The sequence below is a fragment of the Pempheris klunzingeri genome, chromosome 13, assembly GCF_042242105.1.
Source record: "Pempheris klunzingeri isolate RE-2024b chromosome 13, fPemKlu1.hap1, whole genome shotgun sequence".
Classification (NCBI taxonomy): Eukaryota; Metazoa; Chordata; class Actinopteri; order Acropomatiformes; family Pempheridae; genus Pempheris; species Pempheris klunzingeri.
In genome coordinates this window covers 24533752-24548874 of record NC_092024.1, presented here as the reverse complement: position 1 = coordinate 24548874, position 15123 = coordinate 24533752, and the positions used below count along the sequence as shown (strand labels likewise).

General features: G+C 40.9%; 1 protein-coding gene across 3 annotated transcripts; it reads left to right on the top strand.

Annotated features, from left to right (window-relative positions):
* The first annotated feature begins 2266 nt into the window (after positions 1 to 2266).
* Positions 2267 to 5818, top strand: eapp (e2f-associated phosphoprotein). 3 transcript variants are annotated; one of them, XM_070842694.1, is made up of 6 exons: positions 2267 to 2408; positions 3148 to 3326; positions 3433 to 3534; positions 3946 to 4057; positions 4162 to 4287; positions 5172 to 5818. In XM_070842694.1, the coding sequence occupies exons 1-6, from the start codon at positions 2329 to 2331 to the stop codon at positions 5452 to 5454; spliced, it is 882 nt and encodes a 293-aa protein (XP_070698795.1). In that variant the 5' UTR covers positions 2267 to 2328; the 3' UTR covers positions 5455 to 5818. The 3 variants fall into 3 exon arrangements, with proteins under 3 accessions (XP_070698795.1, XP_070698794.1, XP_070698793.1); XM_070842693.1 differs by having other exon boundaries at positions 3424 to 3534; XM_070842692.1 differs by having other exon boundaries at positions 3421 to 3534.
* The last annotated feature ends 9305 nt before the right edge of the window (positions 5819 to 15123 follow it).

The window sequence follows — 15123 nt, the reverse complement described above, 5'->3', positions numbered from 1 at the left end:
AGTAGGTCCACTAAAAGAGCTTGTTTGATCCACTGACAGGCTCAGAGTGTTATTCTAAGTGTGTGACAGCATCATGGAAAGGATCCCTACAGAGAGAGACCTGGAAGATCCTTTTGGTTTAACCACAAACAGCACACACACCAGACTACATTCACTAAAACAGGGATTTTACAACACAGACCATGGCACTTTTTGGGTGGGGTTTTTAGTTTAAGGGTTTGTTCAGATCTAAATTAACCATTTAAAAAAACAAACTCACACACTGCAAACAAACAAACAAGAACAAACTAACTGATAGTGGGAGCAGTAGTCCAGCAGCTCCTGCGTTCTGCAAGATAAAATTACTGTTTTTGTCAATGGAGTCTGGTGGCTTTTAAGAGCGGGCTAAAATGGCTGTTTCATTTCACACCTGCCAGCTGAAGTGATTTACTGGAGCAGCTCCACAACTCATATAATATAATAGTGTTTTCCTTTAATGTGGGTTTTGTCAGAGGTACATAACAGTTTGTTCTTGTGGCCCTTTACAGCAAAGCCCTGTCCAGACTGTGACCGCTTGTCACATTAATATATATATTTGTATTTTTATTATTCTTCTATCCAATCAATCTTCATCATCAATTGAGACCCCTCGGATCTTTCTTGTGACCCCTCGGGGGGTCCCAGCCCTCAGGTTTGGAAGCACTGAGCCATGAGACATAAGATAAGATGTTAAATAAATATAAAACGGATAGAAACAAACAAATGAGTTTAATTATAAGATGAAGAAAATCAGAAAACACATTAAACAAGTGACTGACGCATCGGACGTGAATAAATAACAGATTTTATTTTAGTTTGTAATTAAACTCAGATTTAAAACATCCAAAACACGACGATCAGATAAACAGCAGCAAAAGTTTCAAATGTTCACTCGCTGGTGTTGAACTGAAGAACGAATTCATCCTAAAAGAAGATCCAGAGAATGAAAGACTAACGTGTTCAGAGGTCAGAGCTCACAGGTCAGAGGTCAGACCAGCATCTGAACTCACACATTTATATTTCACATCAAATCACTTGCTCTTCTTTCCGGACATCAGCTCGTGGTTCAGGCCTCCAGACGCTCCGAGGACGGCGGCCTCCCACATCTCTGGTCTGCTGGCGCCACCTGGAGGCACGAGAGGATCCAGCTGTAGTTGTTTTTAACTTCAAGTGTTTTATTTCTAATCCAGTTAGGTTATCAGGCATCAGTTCCTTAATTTGGTTCATTTATTTGCCACAAAACAGGATTAACTACAGACGTTCTTTATTTAACCTGAAGTTTTAGTCTTCGAGGATGTTTAGGATGTTTTTGCAGAACATGTAGAAAGAAATCCCCCCAACAAAGATAGAAATCAGGAGATTTATTCAGGGTTCAATATCTTTACTGTTGTAGAAGAAAACGCTCTTGTGAGATTCTCTGGCTGAGAAGGTCCATGACAGAGGAGAGAAAAAATAAAATAAAATAATAAAGCTAAATAAATAAAAGATATATAAATATGTAGCTGTGGAGCACAAGTAAGAAAACAGGATATAAAAACAATAAGAGATCATTTAATAGAATTTAACAGAAAATAAAAATAAATACAAATATGAAAATCTGAGAAAACAATATAGAATATTTAAATGTGTGGATTGAACAGGGCAAGATTATAGATCAAATAATAATAATAATAATAATAATAATATTAAAACATGTACTTCTACTCCCACACAATAATTGTGTATATAATATGTAATATATGCAATTTATTTTGTCGTTTTATTGAAAGGATGAAAAGCCAAAATTGAACATATATAAACAATCTTATATAAATGTGAAAATAAATATGTTGTGGAAAATGTAAAGGAAAAAAATAAATATGAACCAAAATAATTAATCTGGTAGATTTATAATGTTTTGGTCACTATTTGAGGGAGTGCTGTCTTATTTTAATCAGTTTAATCAAGACAAAATCAAGTTTGTCTTTTGGGCAAATATGACATTCTTCTGTTTCCATGCATTATATTTTATTTTATTCTATATTATTTTTTACTTTATTTTATTTTGCTTTGTTTTATTTTACTTTATTTCATTTTATCTCATTTTATTTTACTTTATTTTATTTCTACAGTATGTGATATACAGTGTGTGTACAGCAGGTTATGTTCACCCTCCGGGCAGCGGTTGGCGGGAGTGTTTCCCTTCAATGTTTCCCCACTTCCGTTTTGTCAAACTAAAGAAGAAGAAAACCCGGAAGCAGTCTTCCACAGCTTGTTGCTAACCTGCTAGCAGTTCGCGCTGTTCTACCTGAACTTCTTCAAACAGGCAAAATGAACAAACTCACCAAATCACCTGAGGTCGACTCGTATGAGCTCGAGGAGCCGAGCGACGAGGAGGGAGCCGGGAGCAGGTAGGAGCTTTAGTAGTAGTTAGCTTTAAAAACGGCGGAGCTTTAGCGCCATGAGGCTAACGCGCAGCTAGCTAGCTGAATGCTAACATGTAAACAAACCGGCGGTGGACACTAGAAAGGTTTAAACATCGGTTTAAATAATAACAGATTCAGATAATGACAGATTCTGATTATTGATAAGATTACAAATCAAGTAATACATTGTTGTATGTTGTTAGAGGTTAAACTACCCAGCAGTTTTTAGCTAAACTGAGCTCTACCTTCATTATATAAATAAATATATATATATTATTCTACACAGTAACTACCTTCACTGGTGGCTCTTCAAGTATACTTTGATAGTCATACTTTTATTTAAGTTCCTGCACAAACCTTTCAGCTTTTTAATTTAAAAACAGACCCATTGCACATACATGTTACAGTTTTTCATGTTTTATATAGATTGTAAATGTTTAATTTAGTTTTTACATGAAATGAAATGCTAAAGTATAAAATGTTGTGTTGCTCTTATGTTTGTTCAGTAGCAGGACCTGTTCTTTGTTAACTTTTGCTTTCTTTATTTGAACTTTTATTGATGCACCAGGCACATTCTTTGATTAATGAAAGCCCAGCACTGCTGAGCTGCTACTATTCATGTTTTCTCCATCAGTCACTTCCTTGTCTGGTCAGTAACAGAGGGAGGCTGATGTGAATCAGACTATAAGTCGAGGTGAAACTCGTCTCTCTCGCTGTGTCTCAGTTCGGAGGACGAGCTGGACGTGCTGCTGAACGGGACTCCGGAGCAGAAGAAGAAGCTGATCAGGGAGTATCTGACGGGGGAGAGCGAGTCGTCCAGCGGGGATGAGTTTGAGAAGGAGATGGAGGCGGAGCTCAGCACAACCATCAGGACCATGGAGGGAACCTGGGGGCCCACAGCAGGTAGCTCAGAGTTACTGTACCTGGAAACACTGAGATCTACTGAGCTGCCTCAGAGGAGCCACAGGATCAGGATGTAAAAGTGTTTCTTCTCCAGCAGAAACCTCAGGAGGAGGAGGAGGAGGAGGAGGAGGTGGTCCTGGACTTCCTAACACCCAGATGTATGATGAGGTGTACTTTGACTCGGACTCAGAGGAGGAGAACACACCAAGTGAGCATGAATGTTTCTGAGCGTTTAAAGGGGTAGTCTGGAGCTTCTTGTTCTTCTTCGTGTTCTGCAAGATAAAATGACCATTTTTGTTAATGTGGTCTGGTGGTTTGGAGGAGAGCACAGATGTAAGTTACAGCTTCAGGTTCCCGTTTGAAAAAGTGAAAATATTCTAAATATAACTTAGATTTAAACTAAACTCTTTCTTTTTGTTGTACTTTACTTAGTGTCTCTGTCATTAGTCGTCCCTGTTCCTCCAACTTTATAATCTACTGTACACTGACTGTGGATTAATACCTCATACAACCACACGTCAAAAAGCCCGAACTACCCCTTTAAGTGGTCCTTTTGGCCCATCATTAAAGTAAATCTAAACCCTGTTGGTTTTGTTGAATCTCTGTGTTTCCTCTGCAGGCAGCTCCACTGGCCGGAGGCGGAGACAGCGGACCGTATTAACCAATGACGAGCTCCTATACGACCCCGACGAGGACGACAGGGACCAGGCCTGGGTGGACGCTAGGAGACGGTAACACGGGCGGCTGATTTTACACCCGTTTATCCTGACGAGGTCGACAAGGACCAGGTTTTTGTGTGCCTGTGGTCAATCCGAGCTGTCGTCTTCCTGTGCAGGTACGCCAGAAGGCCGATTACTGCGGGGGGGCGCTCGCAGCCTCGTCAGTCTCGAGGTTTGCCAAGCAGCGACGCCATTCTCAACTGTCCGGCCTGCATGACGACGCTCTGCCTGGACTGTCAGAGGTGAGAAATGTCGACGACATGTCAACATGCTGCTTTCCGCTACCAGACTCCATTCAGAAAAACAGCAATTTTAGGTCACACAGGACCCTTTGTGTGTTTTCAAACAATGAGGATGTTGCTTCTCAGCAACCAGTCAATCAACAACATTCTTTGATGCTCTAATAATTGTTTTAATTAATTTATCAGTCACTCTTGTTTTAGCCTCTTCTGTCTGAGGAGTTATTGAATCGCATTTTTCTCCATTTTCTCAGATAAACACCAACAGAATAACCAGATAATAAATCTGAGTTGCAGCCCTGAAACAAACCCTTCTTGTTGATTTCTCCAGCTGTAGTTGTGTAAAAAAATTAATTTAACCTTGCAGAAAGTGTTTGATTTGTTTGTGTTACTGTGTGTTACACAAATATTCTATTGGATCTGAATTAACTTTTAAAACACCAAAGTTAGCAGAGCAGCAGCTCCTGTGTCCTGTTCTCTAAAATCCCTGTTTTAGTGAATGTAGTCTGGTGTGTGTGCTGTTTGTGGTTAAACCAAAAGGATCTTCCAGGTCTCTCTCTGTAGGGATCCTTTCCATGATGCTGTCACACACTTAGAATAACACTCTGAGCCTGTCAGTGGATCAAACAAGCTCTTTTAGTGGACCTACTGTGATCAGGTGCAGTTGTCCCAAAGGATCACGTTGCAGCCATTGCAGCCCGTTTGGTGTCTGCTGGCTGAGGTGATCTACTGGACCAGTTCCAACACTTTTACTACCTACCAGTCTCTCAGACACCAGGATGAGGACAGAGAGGATCATGGGTAGAAATGCTGGATTTATTCTCCGCTGGTATCGGGGGGTTTTATTAACTGAACACACTGTATCTTGGTGTCTTGTGTCCACTCAGGCATGAAAAGTACCGGACGCAGTATCGAGCCATGTTCGTCATGAACTGCACGGTGAGGAGAGACGAGGTGCTGCGCTACAAAAACCAGCAGGACAGGAAGCAGAAGAACAGGAGGAGGAGGGGGGGGCAGAAAACAGAACCGACTCCCAGCCTGACGCCGGAGGGGATGGACGCCGATGAGGTCTACAACCCGGTGCAGTGCTCGGAGTGCTCCACCGAGGTGGCCGTGTTCGATAAGGACGAGGTCTACCACTTCTTCAACATCCTGGCCAGCCACTGCTGAGGCACACGAGCGGACGGCTGCTTTTATTTCAGGGGGGTTCGTCTGAGTCTTCGGCAGAGGAAGACGTCGACCAATCGGCCAGAATCGGCTCACGAACACAGACGGGGAGAAAAGGATTCTGGGTAGCGGTGTCGTACGAAAACTGGATTTTAAGCCTGAAAATCAGCTCAGACGTTCATCAGTGCTTCCACTTCTTCTGCTGCTACGACTGGACCCACAGAGATGATATTTAAGAGTGTTGGTCACTGAAAGTGGTACATTTATGAGAAGAAAATTATAAATTTATGTGACAAAAACTTCAGAATATTGCGTGAAATGAACTCGGAAATTCTTAGAGATTAAAGTCACAAATCTATGAAGAAAATGGTGGATAAATAGTGTTTCTGAGCTAAAATCAGTATTTTCTCATCACTAATAATGAAGAATAATCTGATTGTATCGTCCACAGCAGCAGAAAACTTTTTTTTTTCTCATAAATTTGTGACTTAGGTCTTTTAAGATATTCAAGTATTTTTCTTCTCGTGAATTAAAATTTTTTTCTTGTCAGTTTACGACTTTAATTCACATTTTTTCTGCTTTAAATTTCAGAGAATATTCAATTTTTTTAAGAAGTTTTTTGAGTTTTTTCTTGTAAATTTGCTGCTTTAATCTCGGAAATTAAAAAATATTCATTTCTACCTGAGTATTACCCCTCTGCCCCAGCTCTGTATTTTCTTTTATATTTGTATTATTTTTTTAAACTAGATTTGCCCTAAATACACTGTTGGAGCACAGACACACACTGGCTCATTTTGTTTGCCTTAACTTGATAAAGCTTCCTGATTACCGCCTCGCCCTGCCCTCCCGTTTAGCATTTAGATTTAGCATATAAACACTGAATACATCGTTAATAACACAGTTATTATGTGTTTATTGATGTATTAACTGTAGCTGCAGATAATGAAAATATAGCAGAACAGTTCATGGTAATAATTCATATTAAGTTATGATTATTGACCAATACTGTACATTAATAAACACTTAATGTCTTAAATCTGCTCACAGCTACATGATGGTGTTATTAACCGCTCAAAGTGTTTGTATGCTGCTAATAAATGATGTTTTTTAATTAACTGTGTGTTTTTTTTTTAACAAGAGAGGCACCGAGTGGGACATTTTGTAGTAGTAAACACCAGTAACAGGACAAATCTGACTGATCCACAACATTTACTGCTTTAGCTGCACACAGTTGACTGTAATGTAGTTTATATGACCTGTAATAGACTTTATCTAAATATTCTCTAAAACAGACTCAGTAATTCCTTAAAACAGATGCTCGCTGCTGTTTTCATCAACAGGAGGAAAAGGTGCTTTTGTTGGGGACTATTTTCAGCTGCGGATTAATCCACATTTGGTGATCCGGTGAGTGTTTGTGGCAGCAGGACGGTGTGTGAGGTGAAATAAACAACAGTGTGTGTGTGTTCATGGTAACATGTCGTCATCATTAATTAGTTTTTGGACAACAGTGGAATTCATTGTTGGGTTTTATTTTTCATGGGACAGTTAAAACGTAAATACCAACGTTTTAAAATCACAAAGAGAATCAAAGTAATTCAACTCTGAAAGTGTGAAAAGTTGTAGTAGAAAGAATATATACATACATATACGTACAAAACTAGCTGTATACAAATAACATCTTTACAAAGTGCTCCTGCTCTCAATTTGCACATTATTCTGTTAAAAAATACTATGATACAATCAATAACAATTCAATTTAAATCGAAATATATGAAAAAATTCATCAAAAAAATAGTACAAATGTTTCTTTTGCTTTTTGAGGGAGTTATTTTCTTAATTTATAGCTCCATTTCTTTCTTAAAACATCAGTGAGATTTCAATTTGGCTAATTTACATTTATGAATACAAATCTTTAAAATTATAAAATAATATATAATGATACAAATCTTTTTTTTAAAAACACATTTTCCAGAGGCCTAAAATCACAGCCATTATTTTGAAATCAGGATGTTGGAACTCCCTGGTTACGTCACAGCCGTGCTCTTGTACGCCGATTTGTGATTGGCTAAAAATAAGCACCTCATGATCATACGTCATACGTTTTCCGGAAATCACCCTACCGCGGATTACGTAGAGAGAAAACAACACAACCAGGAAGTTAAAAAATAAGTTGGCGTTTGTGAAGTTGGAACCATGGCCCTTGGTGACTGTTGGAAACAGTTATCCTGGTTTTACTACCAGTATCTTCTGGTGACGGCGCTGTACATGCTGGAGCCCTGGGAGAGGACGGTGTTCAGTATCCTTTTCTTTGGGAGTTAACTTCAGGCGGCTGAACAGGCGAGCTAATGTGCTAACTTTAGCTAGAACGTTAGCAGAGCTAGCAACTGCCCGCATACATAAGATCAAACTTTTCTCATGGATAACATCAAAAGCATTTCGGTTGTTTTGTTGTGTGTGAAACAGTCAGAAAAGGCTTTGAACAAATTAATAGAGATTTATGGCAAATTCGCCAAACAAACTGTACCTGTGTGAGTTTACAATGAGATTAATGTAAAGCATTTAGTACTGTTTGATGGCAAAATTTGTTTTTAATGCACCCATTTAATATTTTAACCCTTTTTAATGAATGCCGAATTAAGGAGCTGCTACTATTTATTCAGAAAAACTCTATGATGTTGTTTCTTCAAGCTACACGAACTCACCTACAAGCTTTAGATCTTTAAACACTTTGAATTTTAGAACGAGGTTTCGCGATTGACTGAAGTTCTTGCTGCTCGCTGGCGTGTTTGGCGGAAGAGATTATCAAGAAGACATTTACTAAAATCAGTTTTTATATCTGAGCGGAGCTAAAGGGTATCTTAAAAGGTGTTGAAATACTGTCGTGCTCTTGCTTGCAGGTAAAAATGTATTAAATAGGTGGACAGTTCAAGGGAACTTAGCATATGGTTGACTCAGTGTAAGTGGATGGGCGGCGTCGAGGCTAAGCTAACTGGGTTAGCTGACTGTCACATGCTGCTAAAGACTCATTAAATGCCGGTGGTTTTATTCGTATTGTGTAACAGGAGCACAGCTTAAATCCAGCCCCAAACCTTAACCTGGAAAGTCGGGCTCGTGTACGGTGAAGGGTTGGCTGTTAATAATTGAGGAGGATCGTGTTGATGGTGTTATGGCCGCACTTTGATCTGCGGGTCTGGATCAGCTCATGTCCATGAAGGATCGTCTTCCTGCAGCTGGTGTCACCCTCAGCCTGTATCTCGTCTTCCCCGAGGGGAAGGTGTGTGTGTGTGTGTGTGTGTGTGTGTGTGTGTGTTATTGTGCCCCTGCTCGTTATCAGCCTGAGTGCTGCTCCCCATCAAATCTTAATTCCTCCAGCTGATCAGGGATCACGCTGCTAATTTTGCTGATTGCAGCCTCATAAATGCTCAGATGAACCTGATTTCTGTTAAACATGAAGACCAGATTGTTCATCTGATAATCAGGCAACACAAACCTCTCAAAACCATCCTTACTGGTGATGGGAACTTATCAGCTGATTCATTTTGCCTTGTGAAATGTTTTGAGGGATTGACAGCTGGACAACTATCCTGTCAACTACAACTCCCATGGTGCATTTCACTCAGAAACCCCCAATCACAGAGCTGAAGATGAAGCTAAAAGTTGCAGCAAACAGTTATATTTTGTCATTGATCAGTCTGCCTGTTGTTATTCTTCATGACTGATTGAAGATTTAGTCTGTAATGTGCCATCACAGTTTACCTGAGCTCCAGGTGTCTGACCAACACTCCCACAGCCAAAGATATTTAATTTCCTGTCATGTAACTCTAGAAAAACAGTAGTTGTCCTGTCAGCTAATTGTATTAATCATATTGGTATCAGCGGTTTATCTGACAATATGTTGCCCAACCCGAGTTTATAGCAATGAAGAATTAATTTGAGCAGTTTTAACCAGAAACGGGTCTCTCTTCTCAAAGCCACCAGACTCCATTGACAAAAACTGTGATTTAACTTGCAGAACACAGAAGCTGCCGGTCTGCTTTCTTTGTGTGATTGTGTGACTTTCATCTTTTAAGGGGTTAGTTCGGATTGGAAACTATATTTGTGTAACACACATTAACAAGTACAAACTAATCAACTGATGCAGCAGCAGACCAGCAGCTCCTGTGTGCTGTGAGCTAAAATCCCTGTTTTAGTGAATGTAGTCTGGTGTGTGTGCAGAGAGCGATATAACGGCTGTTTGTGGTTAAACCAAAAGGATCTTCCAGGTCTCTCTCTGAACCCAAAGTATGTAAAACATGAGCAGAGCAGGACACCGGGATGAGAAAGTGATCCAGAGCTCAGTCTGTGTGTCTTCAGCCTCCTGCAGGTGTTTAGTGTGTTCGTTTCTCCTCCACTAGTTCCTCCTTAACGCCTCCTCTCCAGACTCCCTGCTGATCTCGGTGGCCGGCATGGCCGTGTACACAGGCTACGTCTTCATGCCGCAGCACATCATGGCCATCCTGCACTACTTCGAGGTCGTCCAGTGACCCCCGATGACCCCCGCCGTCCCGCCTGGCTCGGGCTTCCTGTCCGCGACGTCCTTCATCCTCCGGCCTTTCTGTGTGACGTCTCCCGGGCTCGAGGTGGGGATCGTTTCCAACCATGCTGAGGAGGAACCCCTCTCCTCCTCCTCCTCCTCCTCCTCCTCCTCCTCCTCTTCACCAAAGCTGATTCAATATTTAAGGTCAAAGCTCTGCACGTCGTGCTGGAGGTCACGTTGGACGATGTTCTTCTGGGACTGTTTCTCCCTCAGTGACATATTTGGGATCGGAGGCGAGGCCTTACAAGAGGGTGTGCTTGATTTTAGTTTTGTTCTCATGTTTAAATCAAGCGCACCTTTTACTTTTTTACTGTGTAAATTATATGGATGTGTGGGAGTGATTGGACTGTGTTGTTTTTATTCCATTAAGACGTCAAACCATTGTTGTCTTAGAGTTTTCTTCAGGGCTGCGGCTGATGGGCAGGACACTTTGGCCTTCTACTCTATTTTATGAGCCAAATTAGATCATCAGCATCAGATGTCTGAATGTCGAGCTGCAACTTCAGCCGTTTTCCACCGTCGCCATCATTTTCCAGCACTTTTAAAGCCTCCGTTCCAGCAAACAGACACACGTCAGCAACAACACTCACTCTATTAGTTTGCAGCGTCACACGCTAAAATCTGCCGCATAACAACGTTCACGCTGCGATCGAGGCGCCGCAGGAGCTCACAGCACACTGAGGAAGAGACTTTCTGTTAAACAAACCAGGTTAAAATAGATGAAAAAGTGAGCGCGGAGACTCGTCCTCGCTCTGAGGAGCACACACGTGTTGTGAATACACTGTAAGCACAAAACCCCACGTATTGAGCTGCTACCGGAGCTTTCAGCCACATCCCATGGCCTTCATCAGTGGAGAGAAACTGATGCACAAAGCTCACCCTCCTCTTTTCAAAGCAGTGTTTTTCCTAGTGTCGGAGGAGTGTAAATAACATGCTGCAAGGTGCATGATGGGATATCTGGGGGGCAAAAGACAAAACTCAAATACATTTAAATAACCATCTGAGCCTGTCGGTGATCAGGTGCAGATGGATCCTGGCTGAGGTGATCTACTGGACCGGTTCCAACACTGTTAGCACCCACCAGTCACTCAGGAGGGTTTTAAAAATACTGGGTGTCCGTTAGTGGTGCTTGTTTCCGTCTTGACGACCCTCTGCAGCTCCACAGGAGCAGCGTTTAAACCGTCTTCTCTCCCGTTAACCTGTGAACCTGCCACACTTTGAACGCACACGTGTCCCGACGGCGAAGCGGAGTCTGACTTTGGAAGGACGGAAAATGATGGTAAAGCTCCTTTAAACTCCCTCTTTGATTTCAAGACGACATCAGCGGCTTCCTCTTTGCACAGAAATGATAAATGTTTAAGAGATTCCATTTTTATGTGCTCGTATTTTACTCCCTCAGAAAAGTGATTATTCTTCCAGCTGAACTGTGTTCTTCTCAGTTTTCTGTATATAATCTTGTATACATATTTGTAAAGTTTTGTAGTCGGACATGTTGGCGTTTAGAATAACATATTTGTGGTTTTTTTGTGAGCTACTGATGCAGAATACTGTTCTATAACTGAAATCATTAAAGGGATATTTCACTAAGCTAAAGCCGTTTTGCTCTAGCTGAGTTCACGGTGATTTATTTCGCTTTGCTTAACCTGTTAATGTTTGTCATGTCGGTTTCAGAGCTTCGTGCTGCGTCACACGTCCGTTATCAACTACATTTACCACAAGGAACACATTTAGAATAGAATAGAAAAGCCTTTATTGTCATTGTGGTACAACATTAGTAGTGCTGCTCCAATTTGGTGCAAGAAAATAATTACAGAATAAAAATAAATATAATAATAATAAATCCACCCCAACTATCCAAGATCTGAAATGTTAAATATTTGGCACAGCTTTATTTTTAGATCAGAGCTGTTAAATTGTTAAACTTAGCTTGTTTTTCTTATTAAAAGTTATTTAAAACCACCTAGTTGTGTCTCAGGTGTTCATCAGGCAGACCGCCATGTTGGAAATGGTCACTGGGTCACATGACCGCAGCAGGAAGTTCAGTATCTGTCACTGAGGGACTTCTGGAGGTAAACTCAAGACGATAAAAGCTGTAAAGGGACATTTCCAGATTATTTAAACGGTCTGTGTCCCCCGTGGGTTCTTCTAGCCGACGGGTTTTGCTGTTTTATGGCAACAAAAAGGTCATTTTCCAATATTTTCTGACAAAGTATATATTAACATCCTGACTGGCAGTAAAAACCGATGAAATGAGTCCTCCAGCGTGCAGCGGCAGCCTCAGGTTCCTGTCAGGGCGTCATTACACACTAGATGGGAGCGTTTCCACGTTAGTGCTCCAAACTGCTCAAACAACCAATTAATGTTTTCATTGATTTGGTTTTAGAATTTTACTGAATATAAACATTTTATTTTCAGACATTAATTTAAAAGAAAACAGACACGGTGAATAAGATCATTTTCATTTCATCAACGTTCTTCCACCATGAATTACAACAACTGGCATATAGTTCAGGGCTGGATCAGGCCTTAGATCAGGCCTTAGACCAGGCCTTAGACCAGGCCTTAGATCAGGCCTTAGATCAGGCCTTAGATCAGGCCTTAGATCAGGCCTTAGACCAGGCCTTAGACCAGGCCTTAGATCAGGCCTTAGACCAGCCCCTAGTTATGCTGCTACAGGCTCAGACTGCCGGGGGACTCCCATGGTGCACTGAGCTCCTCTATTCTCTCTCCTCCTCTTCCTCTCCATCGTTATGTCTCATGTCAGCCAAATGTCTGCCTCTAACTGGTTATCTATCTATATATCTATCTTCCCTGGAGCCTTTCTGTGCTTTCTCATCTCTCAGGTTCCTGTGGATCCTGTGGATCCTGGTCCTGCTGATGTGGTTCTCTGGTTCATGAATCACTGCTGCGGATCGTCGGACACTCGTCATGTTTTTCAATAATATCATCCTGCTAATCTGTTAGTCACATTCTGTTAGTGCTGAAGACACTGTTAGTACACTGGTGTTGTCTGTCTGTCTGTCTCTCTCTGTCTGTCTGTCTGTCTCTCTCTCTCCTACAGAAGCCGCCCACACTGATCCTGGGTCTGTTCCAGGTTTCTTCCTGTTAAAGGGGAGTTCTTCCTCCACTGTTGATCAATATAATATCTGATGCTGCTCATGTGGGGATTCTTGAATCCTTCATGTTGAATTCCTGAATCTTTGGTCTCTCTCTAATTAAAGAGTTTGGTCTAGACCTGCTCTTTATGGAAAGAGTCTCGAGATAACACTGTTGTGAATTGGCGCTATATAAATAAAGATTGATTGATTGATTGAACAACTAAAGAAGAACAAAGCTCTGATAAAACAGTATTTTAGGAGTGTCAGTTCTACTCTGCTGGTCTCTGGAGCTCCAGGAGCCTCCAGTCACTCTCTGTCCACTGGTTTCTGTTCATTTCACTGGAAACTTGGCTGATAAACGTGCAGCTCAATATGAGTAGATGTCATACGGTCCTGATTTAACTCAAAGCAATGAAATGTTAAAAATCAATAAATAAGAGTTAATGGAATGAAATAAGATTCACCAAAATTTAAAGAACTCTGTAAAAAGCAGTGACTAGAACTTAAAACTGAGGGCTGAAACATTATTCTGACTGGCCGGTTGAAAAGAAAAAGGTGTTTTGATTTCCTTTTAAAGAATTAGAATAAGATAAAACAGTGCGATAACAGTGCATGTGCAATATGTTGGATATTCTAGTATTAATGTCTTAAATCATCACACAGCCCACCTGGAGCTGTAGGTGTTGGACGACTACAAAGAAAAGAGATTCAAGCTGTTTTATTGTCACTTTGGTTGTACGAAATCCCTCTGCTTGGAGGCTCTGTAACAGAAAACATGTGCATAATATAAAGAATTAAAGATAAACTAGATTAAAACATGTATTAAAAAAACATAAATGCACATAATATATTTCTAAAACCCATGAAAATAGAAACACATGGATATATATAAAGATATATACTGATGCACAGCAGTATAGAAACAGGGTATAACAGTAATAAAAGGAATAAAGTAATAAGGATAAAGGATAAAATAAATGTAAAATAGACATATAAAGATATATCTATAGGAACTATGTGATTTAAAGAATAACTGAGCAGTACTGAGGTGCAGTACCGGGTCGTGACCACCGGCGGCAGCACTGAACGGGGCGCTGCTGAGCACAACAGCAGGCGGGGAGCGACGAAGAAGACGTTTGGCGCCATATTGAATTTTGAAGGGCTTGTTTGGGCTTTCACGCAGTTTCTCTGGATTTTGTAGGAGAAAGTTGATTTTTAGCGCCTTCAAGCACGCCGGATAAGGACGCGGATTGTGCCGAAATGTCTCCGGGAGGTTCGACCTGCCTTCAGATGGGTTCGTAGTTTAATTTTATTCATTTACACTCGGCAGGAGAAAGCCTATTAATAAGTTGATATGATTGTTGAGCCATTACCGAGCAGGAGGCGGTTATCTGACTTCTGTAACGTCCGCTTTGCTTTTAAACCGCCTTCAACCGTAAACACAGGAAACGTTAAACCGTCCTGCTGTTTTATTTTGTCTAATAATCATTAATTATCTTCACCGTGAGTTTAGAGGCTCTTTGGCACCGCCCACCCTCTCGTTAACGAAATCCTATTGGCCAGACAGCTCGGTGCAGCGCTGCTATTGGTCAAACCCCCTCCAGGCCTTCTCCTATTGGCTAAGCCTAGCAGCAGTGTAGGATGACTTCCTTTATACTGTCTGTGGGGATAAACAACATTATTTTCTCCGAAATTTTAATTTAAAGAATGCAGCAGCCATAAAATACAGATAAAAACACAGCAGAGACAATGTAGATAATAAAAAAATTGTTTTGCTGTTGAGTAGAACAAAATTAAGGTTTCACTGATTGAATTAAAGTAGATGTTATGAACAACAAACACATGATTATAATATTAGAAAAAGCTGTAACTACTTGTAGCAGCATCTGATACAGACGCAGTCAGATGATGTGACTGAGGGAAGTAGAAGTACATTTATTCTACTTCAATCTCCAACTTTATTAGCACCAAAGTACCTTCACAGCAGATAAAACTTAC